Raw genomic sequence first — 19,758 nt, forward strand, 5'->3', positions numbered from 1 at the left:
TCAAATAAAATCAAAGTTTATTTATAAAGCACATTTAAAAGCGATTGTTGGTCGGGCCAAAGTGCTGTACATGTAATAAATACTACAATCACATAAAAACACATTACTACAATCACAATAAAAGACAATCAATTACAACAGATATATAAAAAACACAGGGAATAGTCAGGATTCGTGCTCCGCTCTGACTAAAAGGCCAGGGAGAAGAAGTGTGTTTTAAGAGTAGACTTAAAAACCCCTAGGGTCTAGGCCAGGGGTTCTCAACCTTTTTTGGGCCAGCGCCCCCCTGTCCATTATCCAGGTCTCTTACCGCCCCCCTTTAAAAAAAAGTAGACTTATTTTCTTCCCTGAATATTAATGTTGACTAATATTCTGTGTTATATCATTTAAAAAGCATGTCACTGAATGCCAAATAATAGATTTGATTTAACTGGGCAGTTGGAATATCATTATCATTAGTTTACCAGAGAGCAGAAAAGCCATGTGAATGTGAATAAAAATGATATTTATGAGTGTTAAACAAACTCAGACAAGAGCAGAGAATACAAACAGACTGCTATGGAACAGCAGCAATTTCACACATGTCCAGTGCAGAACAAACAGTAGGCTACAAAACTGTACATTAGGCCTACAGAACTAATAGGTCGGAAAGGTGTTGCATTTCGCCAAATTGCGGGGGGGGGGAAGGTTAGTGTGAGCCCTGCGCTTGGTGGTTCTCCGCCAGTTTCTTCACTGCGGGTTGCAGAGAACTTAGTTTCAGTCGCAGTGCACCTGAGGCCGTCAAGTTCAAGCGATTGCGATACTTGGACTGCATGTGGAGGACCTGGCTGAATCCCTACTCCACGAGGTATGTGGTTGGGAAAGCCAGAAGAAGCAGCCTCGCTTTCTCCCAGAGAGCCGGGTAACGCTGAGAGTATTTGACCCACATGTTGCCCCAGCCAGAGGTGCGGAAAATAGCCTGGGCCTCATCGTCACTCTGGATGTCGATGAGATGCTCCTGTATTAATGGCTCGCATTCCGCCACGTCCGCCTGAAAGGGCTGCACCACCCAGGTGGGAACATCGAGGTCCAAAAGATCTCTGAAGCGGATCTTCAAGTCGGCATTCACCATCCTCAGGTGGTCTGTGTAAATGAGGAGGCGCTCATCGGTAAGAGCCTCAGACACCTGCAATGAGTATAACCAGGAAATTGTTATCGGTGCAGAATGTTACCATCCGATTTTAAACTGGTTATTTTATTGCTAATTAGTTTACTAATTGATGTTTCTTTATTCTCATAATACATTCAGAACATAAGTTATTTATACTAACCAGGAACACAAATATAGTGTTGCATAGAGTAGCCTACATTTATTACATGTATTATTTATTATTATCATTATTTAGTAGCCTAGGCTAGATCACCTTGGTCAACAGCGGGAAATGAGCAAACTGCCTCCTGCCTATGCTCTGCCGGTATAGATCCAGCCTGGAGGTGAGACTGTGGATGACCGCCTTGCTCTGGATCAGAGTAACTCCTTTTCCTTGGAGCTTCAGCGTGACTTCATTCATTTTGCCAAAGAAGTCTGCGAGGTACATGATGTCGCAGCGGCTGGATGACACCTGTTCCCCGAGAGCTGCATCCACCTCCTCCAGGAACTCCACGATGCTGTCAAACAGCTCACAAAAACGAGCAAGGCAGTTTCCTTTTGAGAGCCAGCGGACATCAGTGTGGAGAAGAAGACGCTCAAAGGTCTCCTGACACAGCTGTCGGAACAATCTGTTATTCAGGGCGTGGGCTTTTATTTTGTTTATTGCCTTTACTGCAACATTGAGAGACTCGTGGAGAGGTGGACTTTTAGATTTGGCCACAAGGTTGTGGCAGTGCAAGACACAGTGGACTGTGAGGACATGCGGGACCTGCTCCTTCAGCAGAGTGGTGAAGCCACGGTACCTGCCAACCATGGAAGGGGCACCGTCAGTAGCACATGTGAGGATGTTGTTGATCGGGATTGACTTCTCCTGTAGATAAGCATCCAGTGCATTAAAAATGGTCTGGCCCTTGGTGTCTGTGACGAGATATTTGGAAAATAAAAATTCCTCAGCCATCTCCTGACTGTTGGAGGTGCGATAGCGGACATAGGCCATCAACAGAACATTGTTGTCAGAAGTGGTTGTCTCATCCAGCTGAAGGCTGAATGGAGTTTCCCGCAGGATGGCACACAGCTGCTCCTCTGTATCAGCGCCCATTTCATCAATCCTGCGTGCTACGGTGTCATTACTGAGTGGGATGGATTTCAGCACCTGTGTGGGATCACGCTCCATCACAGTAGATATGACCTCTTTGATGGCAGGGAGTACCAACTTCTCTCCGATTGTGAACGGCTGCCCACATTTGGCTATCAGCAAGGAGATGTTATATGACGCTATTAGCCCGCTGGCAGTCTGGGTGGTCTTCCTAGCGAAGAGACTGCTGATGGTGCTCCTACCATGTTTCTCTTTGAGGGCCTGGAAGAACGGACGCTCCTTATCTGCCTTATCCGGGTGGATCTTGGTAAGGTGCTCCTTTAAACGTGAGGGTTTCATTCCCTCATTGGAAAATACATGTTCGCAAAGTAAACACATTGGGAATTGTGCATTGGTAGGAGACGGTATGAAGCCATAGCTAAGATATTCAATAGAGTACTGTCTGCATTTTATGTTTTTCGCGGCCATTTTGCTGATGTGATATGATTTTTGTTGTTTTATGATGCTAATATTTAGGGGGGGGGGGGGGTAGTGTCACGATATGGCGGCAAACGCTAGAGGGCTAGCTGGTGACATGACAAGACATCGTGCCGGGAGCGGACCGGAAGTCGTTGTAATTTTGAACAAACAGAGCTCTGTGTGGAGCAGCCTGGCTAGCCAGCTCTTCCATGTCGTAGCAGACATAGAAACGGGTATTATTTTCATAAACTGACCACTTAGTTCGAATCTGTTAGTGGAATTTGTCATATCAAAACATATCAAAATTTAACAAAGTGACACAGATTATTATTTACGTATTTTAAAAAAAAAAGGTTTTTACTACGCTGCTGACCTGCTTATCGAATTTAAAAGAGCTATCGAAGGTCACTCCAAGGTTCGTGACAGAGGCGAGGATATTATTTTTGAGGGAGCCCTCAAACCCAAAAGTAAACCCTTTGTCGTTTATCTTTTATTTGCTCTTATTTTTCATGCGCCCAAAACACCGAGGCAAATCTAATTGTATGGGGAAATCTACCGGATTAAAGTAACTTTAATTCATTCAATTAAACATTTTAATATTATATTTACACTCTTTTCTCTCTTTTATTTAATTTAAATAATAAAATGTTATGCATTGCGAGTTTAAAGTTAGGTTTAATCTCTTAGAATGAAAAAAAGTGCTCTTTTATATTCATTATATAATTTAGTTTTTACTCCAATTTAGTTTTTACTCCATTGTATAGGTTGCCATCAACTTTGAGGAAAGTGTTTTTGGGTTCTGGCTAATCCTCTGCATAGGTTGCATATTTTATTGCTATTTTTCTTTTACTTATCTTGAGGGAGGGTTTCCGATGCCTTCCTCAAGGGCCCAGGAGGTGAACTGGGACCTCTCCAAGTAGCAGTCCACACTCCATATGTAATACTTGTTTATTATTTCCATTATTTCATTTAATAAATATGTTTATATTATTTTGAGGCAACATAAAGATTGTTCATATAATATATATATATACTGTATATATAGATGCTTAAATACAGTTCTTTCTATTTTGCTAGGTTTATTTACAATATAGGCCTAAATGACTTATTGTCTTCCAAGGAACCAAGGAGCTGATTGTGGATTACAGGAAGCAGCAGAGAGAGGGACACGCCCCCATCACCATCAATGGGAATACGGCTTCTACAGGTGCACGCACCATAGAGAGCTTCCTGACTGGCTGCATCACGGCCTGGTACGACAGTTACACCGCCCTCAACCGTAAGACTGTACAGAGGGTGGTGAAAACTGCACAGCACATCACCAGGACGGAGCTGCCATCCATGGAGGACCTTTACTCCCAGCGGCTCAGGAAGAAAGCCGTCAGGATTATCAAAGACCCCCATCACCCCAGCCACAAACTGTGCTGTCTGCTTCCGTCTGGCAGGCGCTACCGCAGCATCAGGACTAAAACCACCAGACTCAGGAACAGTTTCATCCCACAGGCCATAAGGCTATTAAACACCTGAGCTTGCACTCTTTGTATTGTTGTTTTTTATATATTTTTTTTTTATCTTGTAAATTGAAGGAACCTGCAATGTAGTTTTCCATACATTACATAATTACTCCTTAGTTTTGTATATGTTATGACGATAAACCTTTGAATCTCTGAATCTTGAATCTTGTGGTGATCATTTGACTATTAAAATTGCAAAATCATTTAAGGGGCACTAGGTGACAGCAGATCTCCTTTGACACATGCAACACACAACAATCAAAGCCACTGCGTGGGTGTTGTGTTGCTTTGAGCAGTATAAACCACAGCGACCTCAGCCAGTGAAAGTGATACTTTGGTGTCATACATCAGTAGTTTTATGATAGATGTTATTGAAAGGTTAACTGTTTAGGTGTCGCATGACTGATTCATTGTCTCTGAAGAGCAAATTGAAGTGTATCACTCTGGTTGGACTTTAATCCTAGTGTAACTAGAAAGTGCATTTGCTGCTGAAAATGCGTGTGAATGCTTTAAACTGTGTGCATGTGTTACTGAATTTAGCTGAAAATGCAGAAAAAGCTGAATATTTTATTAGCTGAATGGTCTCTGTAGCTACTCTTAGCCACAAAAACCAAGTAAGTGTGTTGCTGAACTTAGCGGAGAAATGCAGAAAAGTGAAATGATTTGAATCAAAATTGTTACAGCTGAAATGCATTGCAATGACTTTGTTGAAAACTTGAGAGTGAAATGTTAAACTGGAAGAGTAGGAGAAATAGTGAAGAAGCTTAATATTTATAAAAATGTTTAAAAAAGGTATACACAACAAAATCTATAGCCTCAATGTCCTGAAATAGCTGAATAAGTTAATAGTTGAATGGTTTCTGTAGCTCAAAGTAGGCTGAAGGAGTTAGATATTAAGTGTAAGTAGTAGTGAATGAATGTTATCAAACACCTGCCTATGCCCAGAGATCAAAGGTTTCCATGGAGGTGCTGTGAAAGGAGAGCCTTTCCATTGTTCTGAATGAGAGATAAACCTCTTACATTTCTAACTATAGTTTAAAAACGGTAGCTGCTTTCGGTAAAATGTCAACGTGTGGAGGATGTCAGGACCGTGAGGAGTGTCTGAGTCTGCTTTTTGTGCACTTTCGGGTCAATAATGTGGCCTTTTTTGGCAGATTTACTAAAGGTGTGCAGCTGGTGCTCTGAGGACGGATCAGGCTGAAGTTACAATGGGCCTTAATGGAGACATGTTGAACGTTTTTGTCACTTCATGCCCTCAAGAGGCATTTTGTTTAATTTCTTTGCTTCATTTTTTTTTTTTTTTCAACGTAGGAGAGGTTTTCCTACGCTTTTCATGAAAAATGATGTCCAATGAGAGTAGAGTTTGGGAGTTTAAAACTTTTTTTGGGGCAAATAAGCTATCCTCCACTCTGTTTTGAGATCAAAGCACTTCAGACTTAACGAGCTGCGCAATACACATTAATGTTAAAATCTGAAGATGGCCTCTTTACCAAGCTCCAAACTAAGTCTCAAAAAGTGTAAAAAATATGAAAAGTCTGAAAAATAAGTTTTATAGCTGAACGCAGGGCCGTCCCTCCCTACAAGCAGATCACGCAGACTGCGTGGGGCCTCACCTTGTGGAGGGGACCTCATCTTGCGGAGGGAGCCCCAACTGAGCCCCAACTGAGCCGCAAATGTGGCGCACCTATGCGGCACAATTAGTGTGGCGTGGCCTATGGGTGTAGCACTAAACTTGAAAATCGACCTTATTTTGGCGGTTGGGGAAAGAGCTCATCCATTGTTGCTCATTCAAATGAGTAATAGTCTCCATTAAGTTTCTATTTCTCACTTCCTATGTATATAGAAAATCAATAAAACCATTAGGGTGGAGCATATTTATAGCATCATATTTTACTTTTAACATTCACAGTTTAGATTTTTTTCATCAACAGGAATCTAAATAGGGTAAAAAGTGAACATTTATTCGACTTAAACAATGTTTTGAATGTTGTGTATTTTTGCCCTTCTTTACATTAATATAAAGACATTTAACACATTCATAAGTGTATTTAAAATGTATTACTTCAATGTCAAAAATACCCCTTGGCAGACAGAAAAAAAATGCCTCTACCTGAGGAAAGCAGGAGGCACCAATTTTACACTAACAGTTGTTTTTTTACTTCTGCAAGCTGATAATATGTATTGGCATTGTTAAACTGGAACAGGGCCCTCCAAAGTTGCTGATAGAGTACTCTAACCATCTACAAGTTTTGTATTTAGACCCATGGATGGATTAGTAAACATCCCAAGCAGGAACAGGCCAAGAGTGTCATGGGGCCAGCTGGCCTTTGCCTACAAAATGCTACAATGACTACAAAGACACAAAAACTACAACAAAGGACATATAAAGACAAATATAAAAAACACAAACTGATTGTAAAGAGACGCAGAAGAACACACAACTGTGTCTGCGGAGGAGACTGAGGCCTTTAGGAGTGCAGGCCCTTCCTTCCTGCAGCATTCAGACTGTTCAACCACCACACCTACTCCAAAATACACTGTAATATCATTGTTGTGGAATACCACTCCTGTAAATACAAAAACTAAATACCACTTCGCAATATACACATATTTACGCAGTTTTTTCACGATATAAATATAATTTATACTGTATAATTTGTCAATGTTAACACCTGTTGGCAACAACTCAATTTATGTGTACGAAGCATGAGGATGATTGCCATATTTTCAATTCCTTAATACTGCCCTAAGTAAACAAACTGTAATCATGGAACTCCAAACTGTGGCTCTAAGCCAGTCATCTACCAGAATCATCTGTGAAACCTTGGCTGAAACATCAAAACTGTTTTATAGGAACAGAGCCAAAAATAGGTAACTTCAAACTAAAGTTACTGAATATGCTTCGACTGAAGCGTTCACTTAGTTTAGCACTGAAACAGGGGGTTACGTATTGTAACCCTAGTTATATTAGCACAGGCGGAGCCCTCTACTGGACTCTATGGGTACTACTCTCTATCATGCTGTGCGTGCTTTCACCTACTGAGTTTACGTAAACGTAGCCGGCCAATCGGGGCGAGCCTACCTGAATGTGCGCGCAGGCCCACAGTATATAAAGGCGGCTACACCCGCCGCCCACTATCCTATACACTCTTCTGCGAGCGGACTAGGAAAGACAGGGCCCCCTCCGCCTGTGCTAATATAACCAGGGTTACAATACGTAAACCACTGTTATATTTCACACAGGAGCCCCGATGTATACACGCCCTGTCATCCAACAACATCGACCCACCACACCGTCCCTGACCGGCTTTTGGCTAACATCTATTGCATCCCCACTTCCTCCCATCTGGTTGTATCCGTAGAGAAGTCGGGGCGCAATTTGGATAAGGCACACTCACACACGCTTACTTCGCGTAGAGTGTGCATGGAAAAGATCTGTGCGGAGACTCCGTCTGGAGCCTACCGCGCACCATGTTCCCCAGGTCCCTCAGGAGCATGGGAAAACATAAGTGCACCACGTCCCCCACACTCACAAACGCTCTGTGTAGAGTGGGCATGGACAATAGTGAGGAAGGCTCTCCCAGCCTGCCTCCAGCCCTGTATGGGGCTGATTGCACACCATGTCTCCCGAGTCCCTCAGGAGCATGGGAAAACACAAGTGCTTTATGTCCAGGGGGGGGGGGTCAGACACCTGCTGACCCACAGCCACCCCCCCTCTCACCAGTCATGCGTTGCCTCGGCAAGCACAGACGACGAGAAGGAGCCAGACATGTCCAGGAGATAACATTTTATGAAGGAGCCTGGCGTAGACCAAGATGCCGCCGTGTATATATCTTCTACACTCACGCTGCTGGATAAGGCTGTTGACACAGCCACAGCCCGTGTAGAATGTGCACGGACCCCAGTGGGGAGGGCTCTCCCCGCCCGTCCATAGGCATGTATAATGCACCCGCATAGCCACGCTGTTAGGCGCTTCTTGGAGAGAGCTTTTCCAGCCACACCATCCCCAAAGCACACAAACAGCTGTTCAGTGCGTCTAATGGCAGCCGTGCGCTCTACATAACATGCTAGCGCACGCACTGGGCAGAGGAGTTGCAATTTAGCCTCCCTGGCCTCAATATGGGGTGGAAGATTAAAGCCACGTAATTGAATAGCCCTTGACCTGAACGAACTCCTTAGGCTTTGTTATGAACTGAAACACAGGACGCATGACCCAAAAGCAGGACTCGAAGACAGTTGTCCAAAAATAGAATGTTCTTTAATAATAAAAACTAAATCGTACTTTCAGAAAAATAGAAAGCAGTTAAATAGCCAAAGCTAAGTTGTACAGCAACACAAAAACTCACTTGGCACAAGGTCTAAATCTCAAGGTAGGTATCAGGAGTAAAAAAAGGCCCAGGTTCTCACGACATGAAACATAACGAACTGACAAAGGAACAAAGAAACACCAGGGCTATATATAGGTGAGGGGGATGGGCACAGGTGAAAACTATCAGGGCAGGGCCAAGCAATCTCACGGGCGGGAAACACACAAAGGCAGGAAATGTGGGATCTGGAATGAGAGGAAAGATTACTTTCAAAATAAAAACAGGAAGTGACAAGATCCAAACACAAAACTAGAGTAAAAACATAACTAAACCCCCCCCCCCCCCCCTCTAGGGACGTCTCCTGATGGCCCAGGCAGATTAGGATGTTGCCTGTAGAAATCCCTGATCAACTCCTGATCCACAACGTGGCGAGAAGGGATCCACATCCTATCCTCTGCTCCATAGCCTTTCCAATCAACAAGGAACTGCCTGCCACGTCCCCTTCTCCGGACTGCCAGCAGTTTCTTGACCGTATAAACAAGGCCACCATCAACAACTCTGGGGGGTGGCGGAGGTTTAGTTGCGGGCACCAAACTGCTTTCCTTGACAGGCTTGATCTTCCCAACGTGGAATCTAGGGTGGACCTGCAGGGACCTGGGGAGTCGCAGGCGCACAGACACAGGGTTCACAATCTTCGTAATTGGAAAGGGACCAACAAACCTGGGGGCTAATTTTCTTGAAGCGACATGGAGGGGTAGCTCTTTCGTGGACAACCAAACTTTCTGCCCAGGCTGGTACACTGGAGCTGGCCGGCGGTGTCGGTCAGCCACCCTTTTCATTGACGAAGAACTCCTTAGAAGGGTTCGACGGGCATCCGCCCAGATGCGGTGGCAACGTCTGACCAGGGCATGTGCAGAAGGGACCAAGACATCCTTTTCAGTCTCAGCAAACACGGGTGGTTGGTAGCCAAAGACGCACTGGAAGGGAGTCAGACCTGTGGCAGAGGTAGGAAGATAATTGTGGGCGTATTCCACCCAGTTAGATGCTTGCTCCACGATGAGGGATTCTGAACCACCAATCACCTCAGACATGTCTCCAACACTTGATTTAATCTCTCCGTTTGTCCGTTGGACTGGGAGGTGATACCCAGAGGAGAGGCTAGCGGTGGCTCCAATGAGACTGCAGAACTCCTTCCGGAACTTGGAAACAAACTGTGGGCCCCGGTCTGACACAATATCCCTGGGAAATCCATGTATCTGGAACACATTGATCATCATCATTTCTGCCGTTTCCTTGGCCGAGGGTAGCTTGGTCAAAGGAATAAAATTAGTCATTTTAGAAAAACGATCTACCACTGTTAGCAGAGTGGTATTACCTTGAGACATCGGGGGTCCAGTAACAAAGTCCATGGATATGTCAGACCAGGGCCGTTGAGGAATGGGCAACGGCTGCAGCATCCCCGCCTGAGACCTGGAAGAAGTTTTGCTACGAGCACAAACAGGACAGGCATTCACATATTCACCAACATCTTTAGCCATGGACGGCCACCAGAAACGCTGCTTAAGTGCGAACATGGTTCCTCTAACCCAGTGGTTCTCAAACTTTTTCTGTCAGGTCCCCCCTTTGGAGAGAAAAAAAAGTTGGGCCCCCCCAAACACAAATAGTCAGGCTCAGTGGCGGCGCCAGAGATTTATTTTGGGGGTGTTGTTGGGTAGCTTGACGTTTCATAGAGGGTGCTCAAACATTTAGGGTTTCCCATTAATGTACCGGTCGCTACAGTGGAATTTTCTACTGCAACAATCCCCACGCATACAATGTACCCGCGACTGTTACAATGAAGGCTCGATAATCAGCTCACGGCATATAGGTGTAAGCAGGGTTAAAGTGCTATTTTTATAGGTGGTGTGTGGACCTCACATAGGGGGGTCCGGGCGCAAGCTCCCCCGGGAAGATTTTTAAATATTTAAGTTAAAAGCATCAATCTAGTGCACCTTGAGAGCAAAATGAAGAGATCTATGGATGCATCTCTCAACACAGAACTGTAAAGAGATTTACTATTTCTTTATGTATATTTTACAAATCACTCCCCTTTTAAACTTTGTTCATTTTTTAATGTCATATAGTATTTCATACCTGTTTTTAATTTATTCTCTTATTTTTTTATAACTATAATGATCATATAAACGTGTGCCTCGGAAATAATTGACAAAAACGTTTGAGACCCACTGAGATCACACTGAGAGAGTCCTTTAGCTCACTGAGTCTCTCAGTCTGACACTTTGTTGTTGAAAAAACTCCTTATATCCGTTAGCGTAGCTCGCTAGTACCAGAAGCTAACATCAACGATCTCCGGTACCGGTGCGCTCTCTCTCTCTCGCTCGCGCACGCACACAAAATGGCTCGTTCCACACACACACAGAGCCGAGCTTTAAGGAAACACAGAGACCCAGACGTAATAGTACTGTATCATATTATTTTCGAATCAATAATTTTTAAAAATATGACTTTTAATTTTTGTTTTGTTATTATTAATCTTTTAAAAAATAATAATTAAATAACCATTTTTCCTCCTGGTCTCTCGCGCCCCCCCTGTCATGCCTCTGCGCCCCCCCTGAGAACCACTGCTCTAACCCCAGGATGACAAGTGAGCAAGGACGTGTGAGCCCAGTGAATGATCTTGGAGCGCAAGGGCACTGTAACAAACAGCCTATTATTAGGCGGACACTCACTAGGTGCTGGGCTCTCAACATTTGCTCGCTGCACCTCTTTTTCTATCTGCCAAGTTACCGCTCCTACCACACGGTTCAGTGGTAGGATGGGTTCTGGTTTCTTGGCAGCAGGCTCAGGGTCAAACAGACGGGATAAGGCATCTGGCTTGGTGTTCTGGGAGCCAGGTCTAAATGACAAGGTAAAATCAAAACTGAAAAAAAGCGTCCATCTAGCCTGACGTGAATTCAGTCTCTTAGCCTTTTTTATGTATTTAAGGTTTTTGTGGTCTGTCCATACCAGGAACGGCTGAGCGGCCCCCTCTAGCCAATGTCTCCACTCCTCCAAGGCTTGTTTCACTGCCAGTAGTTCACGATTGCCCACGTCGTAGTTCCTTTCCGCTGGGGACAACTTACGGGAGAGATAAGCGCAGGGATGGAGCTTATTATCCTTTGCAGCCCGCTGAGAAAGAACTGCCCCCACACCGAGGTTAGAGGCATCCACCTCTACCACGAACTGTCGAAGTGGATCTGGGATGGTGAGGATGGGAGCAGAGGTGAACATCTCCTTTAGGCCTTGAAAAGCGTTAGCAGCTTTGGAGTTCCATTCAAAAGGGACATGAGGAGAGGTAAGTACATGTAGCAGGGAAGCAATAGAACTGAAATTCCTGATGAAACGTCTATAAAAATTTGCAAACCCCAGGAACTGCTGTAGTTTTTTCCTGTTAACAGGAACTGGCCACTCGGCCACGGCACTGACCTTGGCAGGGTCCATCTTTATTTGACCGAGGGCAATGATGAAACCTAGGAACGATGTGGTTTGGACATGGAACTCGCACTTCTCTGCTTTGACATAAAGTTGGTTCTGTAGCAGGCGGTCGAGGACTTGACGGACATGCTGCTGGTGGGTTATGTTGTCAGGAGAAAAAATCAAAATGTCATCAAGATATACAAACACAAACTTATTCAGGAAGTCCCCCAACACCTCATTTATGAGAGCCTGAAACACTGCCGGTACGTTTGTCAAGCCAAAAGGCATCACTAGGTACTCATAGTGTCCACTAGGTGTGTTAAATCCAGTCTTCCATTCGTCCCCCTCCCTGATTCTCACCAAATGATAAGCATTCCTTAAATCTAGTTTGGAAAAAATGTTTGCATCTTGCAAAAGTTCAAAGGCGGAGGAGATGATTGGGAGAGGGTACCTGTTTTTGATGGTGATTGCGTTCAGAGGGCTGTAGTCTATACAGGGCCGGAGTGATCCATCCTTTTCGTCGACGAAAAAGAAGCCCGCTCCCGCCGGTGACGAGGAAGGGCGAATGAGTCTGGTCTGCAAGGAGGTCTCAATATAATTGTTCATGGCCTCCCTTTCAGGTCCAAAAAGAGAGTAGAGGCGACCCTTGGGTATGGGGGAGCCAGGTACCAAGTTTATAGCACAGTCATTAGGCCTATGTGGTGGCCGGGCAGTGGCTCGGGCTTTACTAAAATCTTCCTTCAGGTCCCAATAGCAACTGGGCACCTTGGACTTGTCAGGGAAATCTTGCTCCTGTACTTGGATAGCCTCAGTCATTTCTGTACATGCAATCCGGACAACATCTTGGGTCTCAATCCTTCTAGCATGGGGAGTGTTGTCACCAGTCTTATTGTCTCTCAAACAGAAATGTTTGCAGTCCTCCCCCCCATCCCTTAACTCTCCCAGATCTCCAGTCTATGTGTGGGTTGTGCTTGACTAACCATGGGTAACCAAGAATAAGTGGATGCTGAGCAGAGTCAAATAAATGGAAAGTCATGAGTTCAGTATGTGTTGCATTTACGGTTATTTCAATGGGCATAGTACAATGGGTAACGGTAAACAATAACCGACCATCCAGAGCAGAGGCCTTTAACGGTTGCTTCAAAGGAATTACCACACAGTTCCACTTCTTGGCCAACCCCCAATCCATTAAACTTTCATCTGCAGCAGAGTCTATGAGAACCCCCTGAGTTAAATCATGTCTGTCTACTTTTACTTGTACCTGTGTCAATGTACGAGGAGGGAATCCAGATGACAGTCGGCTTACCAGAGTCCTCCTAGTCCCTGATGAGCATCGATCTTTTACTGTACAAGAAGCTAGGAGGTGCCCCTGCTCCCCGCAGTAAAAACACCTGCCCTCCTGAATGCGCCGAAGACGTTCCTCTGGTGTCAACTTTGCCCGACCCAACTGCATGGGCTCCTCTGAGACACTAGGGAGCACTCTTCTCTCAGGAGGAGTATCGGCAGGAGGTCTCCAGGCGGGACGATGGCTTGGTGTGTCCCCTTGGTGTCGAGACAGACGTGCCACATTCTTGAACCTTTCTTTTTGTCTTTCGGCCAGTCTATTGTCTATTCGAAGTGCCAGTGCAATGACAGAATCCAAGTCTTCTGGGAGGTCCAAAGGTATTAACTGGTCTTTAATGGAATCCGAAAGACCAGAAAAAAAAGGCGTCGAGCAGTGCTGATGAATTCCAGCCACTATCTGCTGCAAGGGTCCTGAACTCAATGGCATAATCCGATACTCTACGCTGGCACTGCATCAGTGCTCTGGCTGCCTCTCTTCCAGGAGTCGTGTGATTAAACACCTTGGTGAGAGTGTCTGTAAATACATCCAGAGAATTACAGGCAGGTGAATCTCTCGCCCATTCGGATGTAGCCCAGGCCGCTGCTCTCTCCGTTAAGTGGCTCACCATGAAGGCCACTTTAGAGTGATCAGTGGGGAATGCAGCAGGGTTATATTTATAATGGAGATCACAATGAACAATGAAAGGGCGACAGTCACCGGAAACTCCGGAGAATCGCTCTGGAGATGCCAGACGAGGCGGTGGAGCATGGAGTGGCACATGGTCAGCTGGAGCAGTTGGTGTGTAAGCAACAGCAGGAGACTGAGGGGATGAACCAGCTTCCAGGTGAGCAAGGACACAGTGCAGCTGTTCGGCAAGGTGAGTATTGACGGAGGCTTGAACATTTTCCTGACAGCCGGTAAGGTCCCTCACCCCCAGGTTGATGGCGCCCAGCTGCTCCTCATGCTGGTGTAGTCTCGTTCCTTTAGCTCGCAGAGCTATCTTCACTGTCTCTGAATCCGCTGGGTCCATATTTTGGTCAGTTCTTACTGTTCTGAACCGAGACACAGGACGTAGGACCCAAAAGCAGGACTCGAAGACAGTTGTCTAAAAATAGAATTTTTTAATAATAAAAACTAAATCGTACTTTCAAAAAATAGAAAGCAGTTAAATAGCCAAAGCTAAGTTGTACAGCAACACAAAAACTCACTTGGCAAAAGGTCTAAATCTCAAGGTAGGTATCAGGAGTAAAAAAAGGCCCAGGTTCTCACGACATGAAACATAACGAACTGACAAAGGAACACAGACACACCAGGGCTATATATAGGTGAGGGGGATGGGCACAGGTGAAAACTATCAGGGCAGGGCCAAGCAATCTCACGGGCGGGAAACACAAAAAGGCAGGACATGTGGGATCTGGAATGAGAGGAAAGATTACTTTCAAAATAAAAACAGGAAGTGACAAGATCCAAACACAAATCTAGAGTAAAAACATAACTAAACCTAACATATCTGTCGAGTTACAACAGGCTCTTAGGAGTAAAGGAGGGGTTCGGTCCGAGTGTCGCCCCGCTACGGTCGCCCCGGATCAAAAGGCAGCTTGGGTGCACCGACAGAGCTGTCAGCTCGGACACTTTTTTGGCCGAGGTCAAGTAGCAATGCTGTCTTCCATGACAGTGCTTTCAAGGAGGGGAGCTCCAGGGGCTCAAATGGTTCTGTGACCAGAGCCTCGAGCACCAACGGGTCCCACTGTGGGGCGGAGGTGTGCACTGGGCGCTGCCTCCTGACCCCCTGCAAAAACCGCGCCATAAGCGGCACTGAAGGCTGACCTGCCTCCAAATCCCTTATGGCAGGACGAAACGGCTGCTGCATATACCATAATTGTGGAATGAGCCAGCCCCCTGTCCACCAGTATCTGTAAGTAGGTAAGAATCAGGGTTCCTGCAGGTTTCGCCAACTCAAATTTAAGACTTTTTAAGACCTTTTTAAGACCACTATGAATCGAATTTAAGACCTATTTCACGGCAAGAAAGTATGAAGAAAAGTTGCTATAAAAGAAGAAATATGTCCCATAATTACTTACAAAGTAAATGCATTCATGTTCAACATAAGAACAATGACTGAACATAACAGCATAACAGTACAGAACTGTCTTAGCGTGTTAGACAAAAATTGTGTATGTGTGTGTGTGTGTGTGTGTGTGTGTGTGTGTGTGTGTGTGTGTGTGTGTGTGTGTGTGTGTGTGTGTGTGTGTGTGTGTGTGTGTGTGTGTGTGTGTGTGTGTGTGTGTGTTAGGGCTATGCAATTAATCGTATTTTAATCGCAATTACGATTTTGGCCTGCCACAATTACGAAAACAACATAATCGAAAAAAATGATTATTTTGCTTTGCTAGGTTGTGACAGTGCACTACAACATATTTGATCTAATTAATTTTAGTCTAATTTATTTATCATATTTATATATGTTAAGTACTGTAGCTTGTGGAAGTGCGCTCCAAAATATTTGTTGATCTTGTTTATTGGTATTTATTATTTTGATATTATTTATTTAAATGTATAATTTATTTAATTTATTTGTGTATTGGTTTTTCAGTTGAATTATACATTCAGGGTAATCAACAGTTAAACAGATACTGTTCAAACTATTATTTGTTTTAAAGTACAATAAATGGATGTTTTCAAAGTCAATGAATAATCTTATTTAATAATCAGGATATTAATTATTGACCAACATAATCGTGATTATTGCCATAATCGAGCAGCCCGTGTGTGTGTGTGCGTGCGTGTGTGTGTGTGCGTGCGTGTGCGTGCGTGTGCGTGCGTGTGTGTGCGTGTGTGTGTGTGTAGGTGTGTGTGTGTGTGTGTGTGTGTGTGTGTGTGTGTGTGTGTGTGTGTGTGTGTGTGTGTGTGTGTGTGTGTGTGTGTGAGAGAGAGAGAGAGAGAGAGAGAGAGAGAGAGAGAGAGAGAAAGAAAAAAGAGCTATATTCAGAGCTCTGCTGCCTTGGCTAAACTATTTCATCGTTGCTGATGTATGATTGGTGTTTAGCTACGGTATTTAGCGTCTACAGCACCTCCGCTTTTAGGGTTGACGTAGACCCAAATGTCTCCCGGAGGTCCCCCGGTCTTGTTGCGGGAGCTGCTGCACTAGCTAACGCTGCTCTAGCTCACGCTACATTAGCTAACGCTGAATTAGCAAAAAAAACCGCTAATTTCTTTTGCAAAAAGGTGCAGCGGGCTTCAAACACGTTCCCTCCAATGGTTTCAACGAAGCACTAAATTAGATGTTTTCCAACCAAATACGGTTGAACTTACACTTCCCCATATTTATTTGTAAGTAGATTCGAAGAGACATGAGTTTCTGACTGCCGCTAGCTGAAACTTGGTTGCTAGGTTATTAGCTGGGTGTTCTCCAATAAGGGGCCGGGGGAAACAAAGTTAGTGATTACTGGTTCCATGTTGATTTAATTCAATCCAAATTGTTGGGGGGAACTGAAAGGCTATTACCGTACTGGTTACTTTGCAGCCCGGACATTTCCCCCAAAACACATTTAGACGCTATCGTAACACAGAAGTACCTTTCAAATCCGATCATTTTTAAGACCTTCTAAAATCATATTTAAGACCTCTCTTATTTTTTTGGTCATATTTAAGACCTTTTTAAGGCCTTAAATTCAGATTATCAAATTTAAGACTTTTTAAGACTTTTTAAGACCCTGCGGGAACCCTGTAGAGCCCAGCGTGCATGACAGAGGCTCTAGACTCCTTCCTTCACACCATCGCCGGAATCCCGCCCACTTTGGCCTGTAACAGGCTCTGGTGGATTCTGCTCTTGCTGCTTGGATAGTCTGAATAACGTTGTCAGAGAGCCCCACCTGTCTCAGCCTGTCCCTCTCAGGAGCCGAGCCTGGAGAGGTTGGCCCAGAGTGGGTAACGCCCCTATTGCACCTGCTTCCTGAGACAGTGCTCCCAGACCTGAGGAATAGCCCAGGGCTGGCCCACCATCATCTGTGTTACCCCCGCGTACCACGGCGCCAGGCGGCGATCTGGGGCCACTAGGATGACTGACAGTTGCTCCTGCCTCACCCTCTCCAGGAGGTGGGGGGGGGGGGGTAAGGTGCAGCGGTGGAAAGGCATAAAGCAGCTTCCTTGGCCATGGCTCGTGTGCAAATGCATCAACCCCCAAGGGCAGATTGTCCCACCTGGCCAGGGAGAACCACAGGGCACAGTGACTGTTGCGCCGATCAGCGAACAGGTCCACCTCTGCTCTCCCGAACTGAGTCCAGACCTGCTTCACCACCTCCGGGTGAAGCCTCCACTCGTCTGGCAGGGTTCAGCCTCCTGACATGAGGTCGGCCCCCCCGTTCTCCCGTCCCGGGATGTGCAGGGCCCTTAGAGACAACATCAAATCTGTGAAACCCACAACCACAGGTTCTCTGCTGCGGTCAACAAGGCCATTTAGCGGACTCCGCCCTGCCTGTTGATGTACGCCACTGTGGCGCGGTTGTCGCTCCTCACTAGCACATGTTTGCCCTGTATTAAGGGTTTGAAGTGCTGTAGGACCAGCATCACTGCTTGCAGCTCCAGGAGGTTGCTGTGCCGAGCCTCTGTCAGAGGCCAGCAACAACCTACAGCTCTCTCTAGGCACGCCCCCCCCATCCTGTTACTGAAGCATCTGTGAAGACTGTGATATAGGAGGTCACTTGCCCCAGTGGAGCTCCCCTCCGCAGATTCTCTGGGGACCCCCAGAATCGGAGGTTGCTCTCTACTGAGTGGGGGATGGTCACCAGACGTTGTTTGTGTCTTGAGATCTAAACGAAGGCCGGTAAACCACCTCTGCATGCGACGTGCATGCATGAGTCCGAGTGGCACTACGGAGTGAGCAGCCGTCATGAGACCCAAAGTCTGCATGATGATCAAAGCTGTCACCGTCGCCCCCTGACGCAGCCTGCAGACTGCCCGCAGCAGGGATGCTTGTCTGCTTTCTGTCAGGGTGGCACGTAGTCTGCCTGCATCGAGCATCACCTCCAGATATTCTATCTGCTGGTGAGGTATGGGGGAGCTCTTCTTCCAATTGACCGCAACTCTTTTTCAACCCAACTTGGTTAGGTGTAGGATCAATTGGGCTGTGCGAAACATTGCCCATTCCCTGGACCTGGCCATGACTATGAGGTCGTCCAGATAAAAGAACACCCTCATGCCATGGTCCCGCAGCGGTTGCAGCGCCGTAGCTGAACGTGCGTGGGGATAGGGAGTAGCCGAACGTCAGTCTGTTGTACTCGTAGGCTGCCCCCTGGAAGGCAAGACCCAAATACTTTCTGTGTTTTGGAGCAATTTCGCCATGAAAGTAAGCGTTCTTCAGGTCGATGGTTGTGAACCAATCGCCTGGCTGCACCAGTCCCAGTAACTGTTTCATAGTTAACATATTATGGAACTTCTTGCATGCAATGTGCTGGTTCAGGCATTGAAGATCCAGAATGGGCCGGAATTCTCCTCTTGGGAAACAGGAAGTACAGGGAATAGTGCCCCTTCTCTCTGACTTAAGAGTGCACATGCCGAGAGGAAACCTATCTCCTCCTGGGATGGCAGATTTGCCTCTCTCATGCCTCTGAACGGAGGAGGGATGCTGCAAACCTGGAGTGAATAACCCAGTCTCAGTGTCCTGTCCATCCGCTCTGTTAATACGCCACTGATTTTCCATTCCCCATAACATTGTGTTAGGGTCGTCATAATGCCGTCTCTTTGAAACGGGCAAGTATTGGTAAGATCAGCGGCGGCTGGTGGAAAATATATTTGGTGGGGCTATGGAAATGGTGACCAAACCATACTAGGGGGGTCCGGGGGGATGCTCCCCCGTAAGATTTTTTTTAGAAATGACCGCTTAAATGATGACTTCTGGTGATGTTAGAGGGGGGGGGGGGGTCCGAACAGTGGTGCTTTGGGAACACTCAAATGAGGGTGAGGAAGTTAGTCACAGAAAACTGAACAAGAATCGACAACTCGACCCACTGCTCACTCCTTTCCTGTAAAATACAGGTCCAGCCCACACATATGCTCCATGGTGCTGCAGACATTGCCCTTTCAACTACAATAAGCATTTAAATGTTAATCTACAGCTCCGGCGATTTACTAGCACCCGGATTCTCCACCTGCAGACGCAGCCATCCTCATCAAGTACTGTAGCATCACCTTGGATACGAGTCCAAACAACTCACAGACTGCATTGGCCGCCGAAATCGGCGCCCAATGACCATCAGATCTGACGACGCTGATTGGCTGAAATTATGTTTCGGCGGCATGGTTTACAGATGGCAACAGTCAGCAATGTGTTGGATGCTGCTGCACTGGCTGAGGGCTCCTTTCTTAGCGCCCAGAAGAGAGAGGGTAATGATACCCACTGCGGCCAGGCAGGAAACATGTGACTTATCAGTAACTTTAGACATCGTAACACAATTTTAATCGAGATTTTATTGTAG

At 45.8% G+C, this 19,758-nt stretch overlaps 1 protein-coding gene across 1 annotated transcript; it reads right to left on the minus strand.

Annotated features, from left to right (window-relative positions):
- On the minus strand, positions 1-4,189 carry LOC307043009 (zinc finger BED domain-containing protein 5-like). Its single transcript, XM_079687184.1, has 2 exons — positions 1,404-4,189; positions 1-1,165 (listed from the first exon to the last, which is right to left on the minus strand). The coding sequence occupies exons 1-2, from the start codon at positions 2,691-2,693 to the stop codon at positions 836-838; spliced, it is 1,620 nt and encodes a 539-aa protein (XP_079543310.1). The 5' UTR covers positions 2,694-4,189; the 3' UTR covers positions 1-835.
- Between the last annotated feature and the right edge of the window lie 15,569 nt (positions 4,190-19,758).

The sequence above is a fragment of the Notothenia rossii genome (assembly GCF_949606895.1).
Source record: "Notothenia rossii genome assembly, chromosome: 6".
NCBI lineage: Eukaryota > Metazoa > Chordata > Actinopteri > Perciformes > Nototheniidae > Notothenia > Notothenia rossii.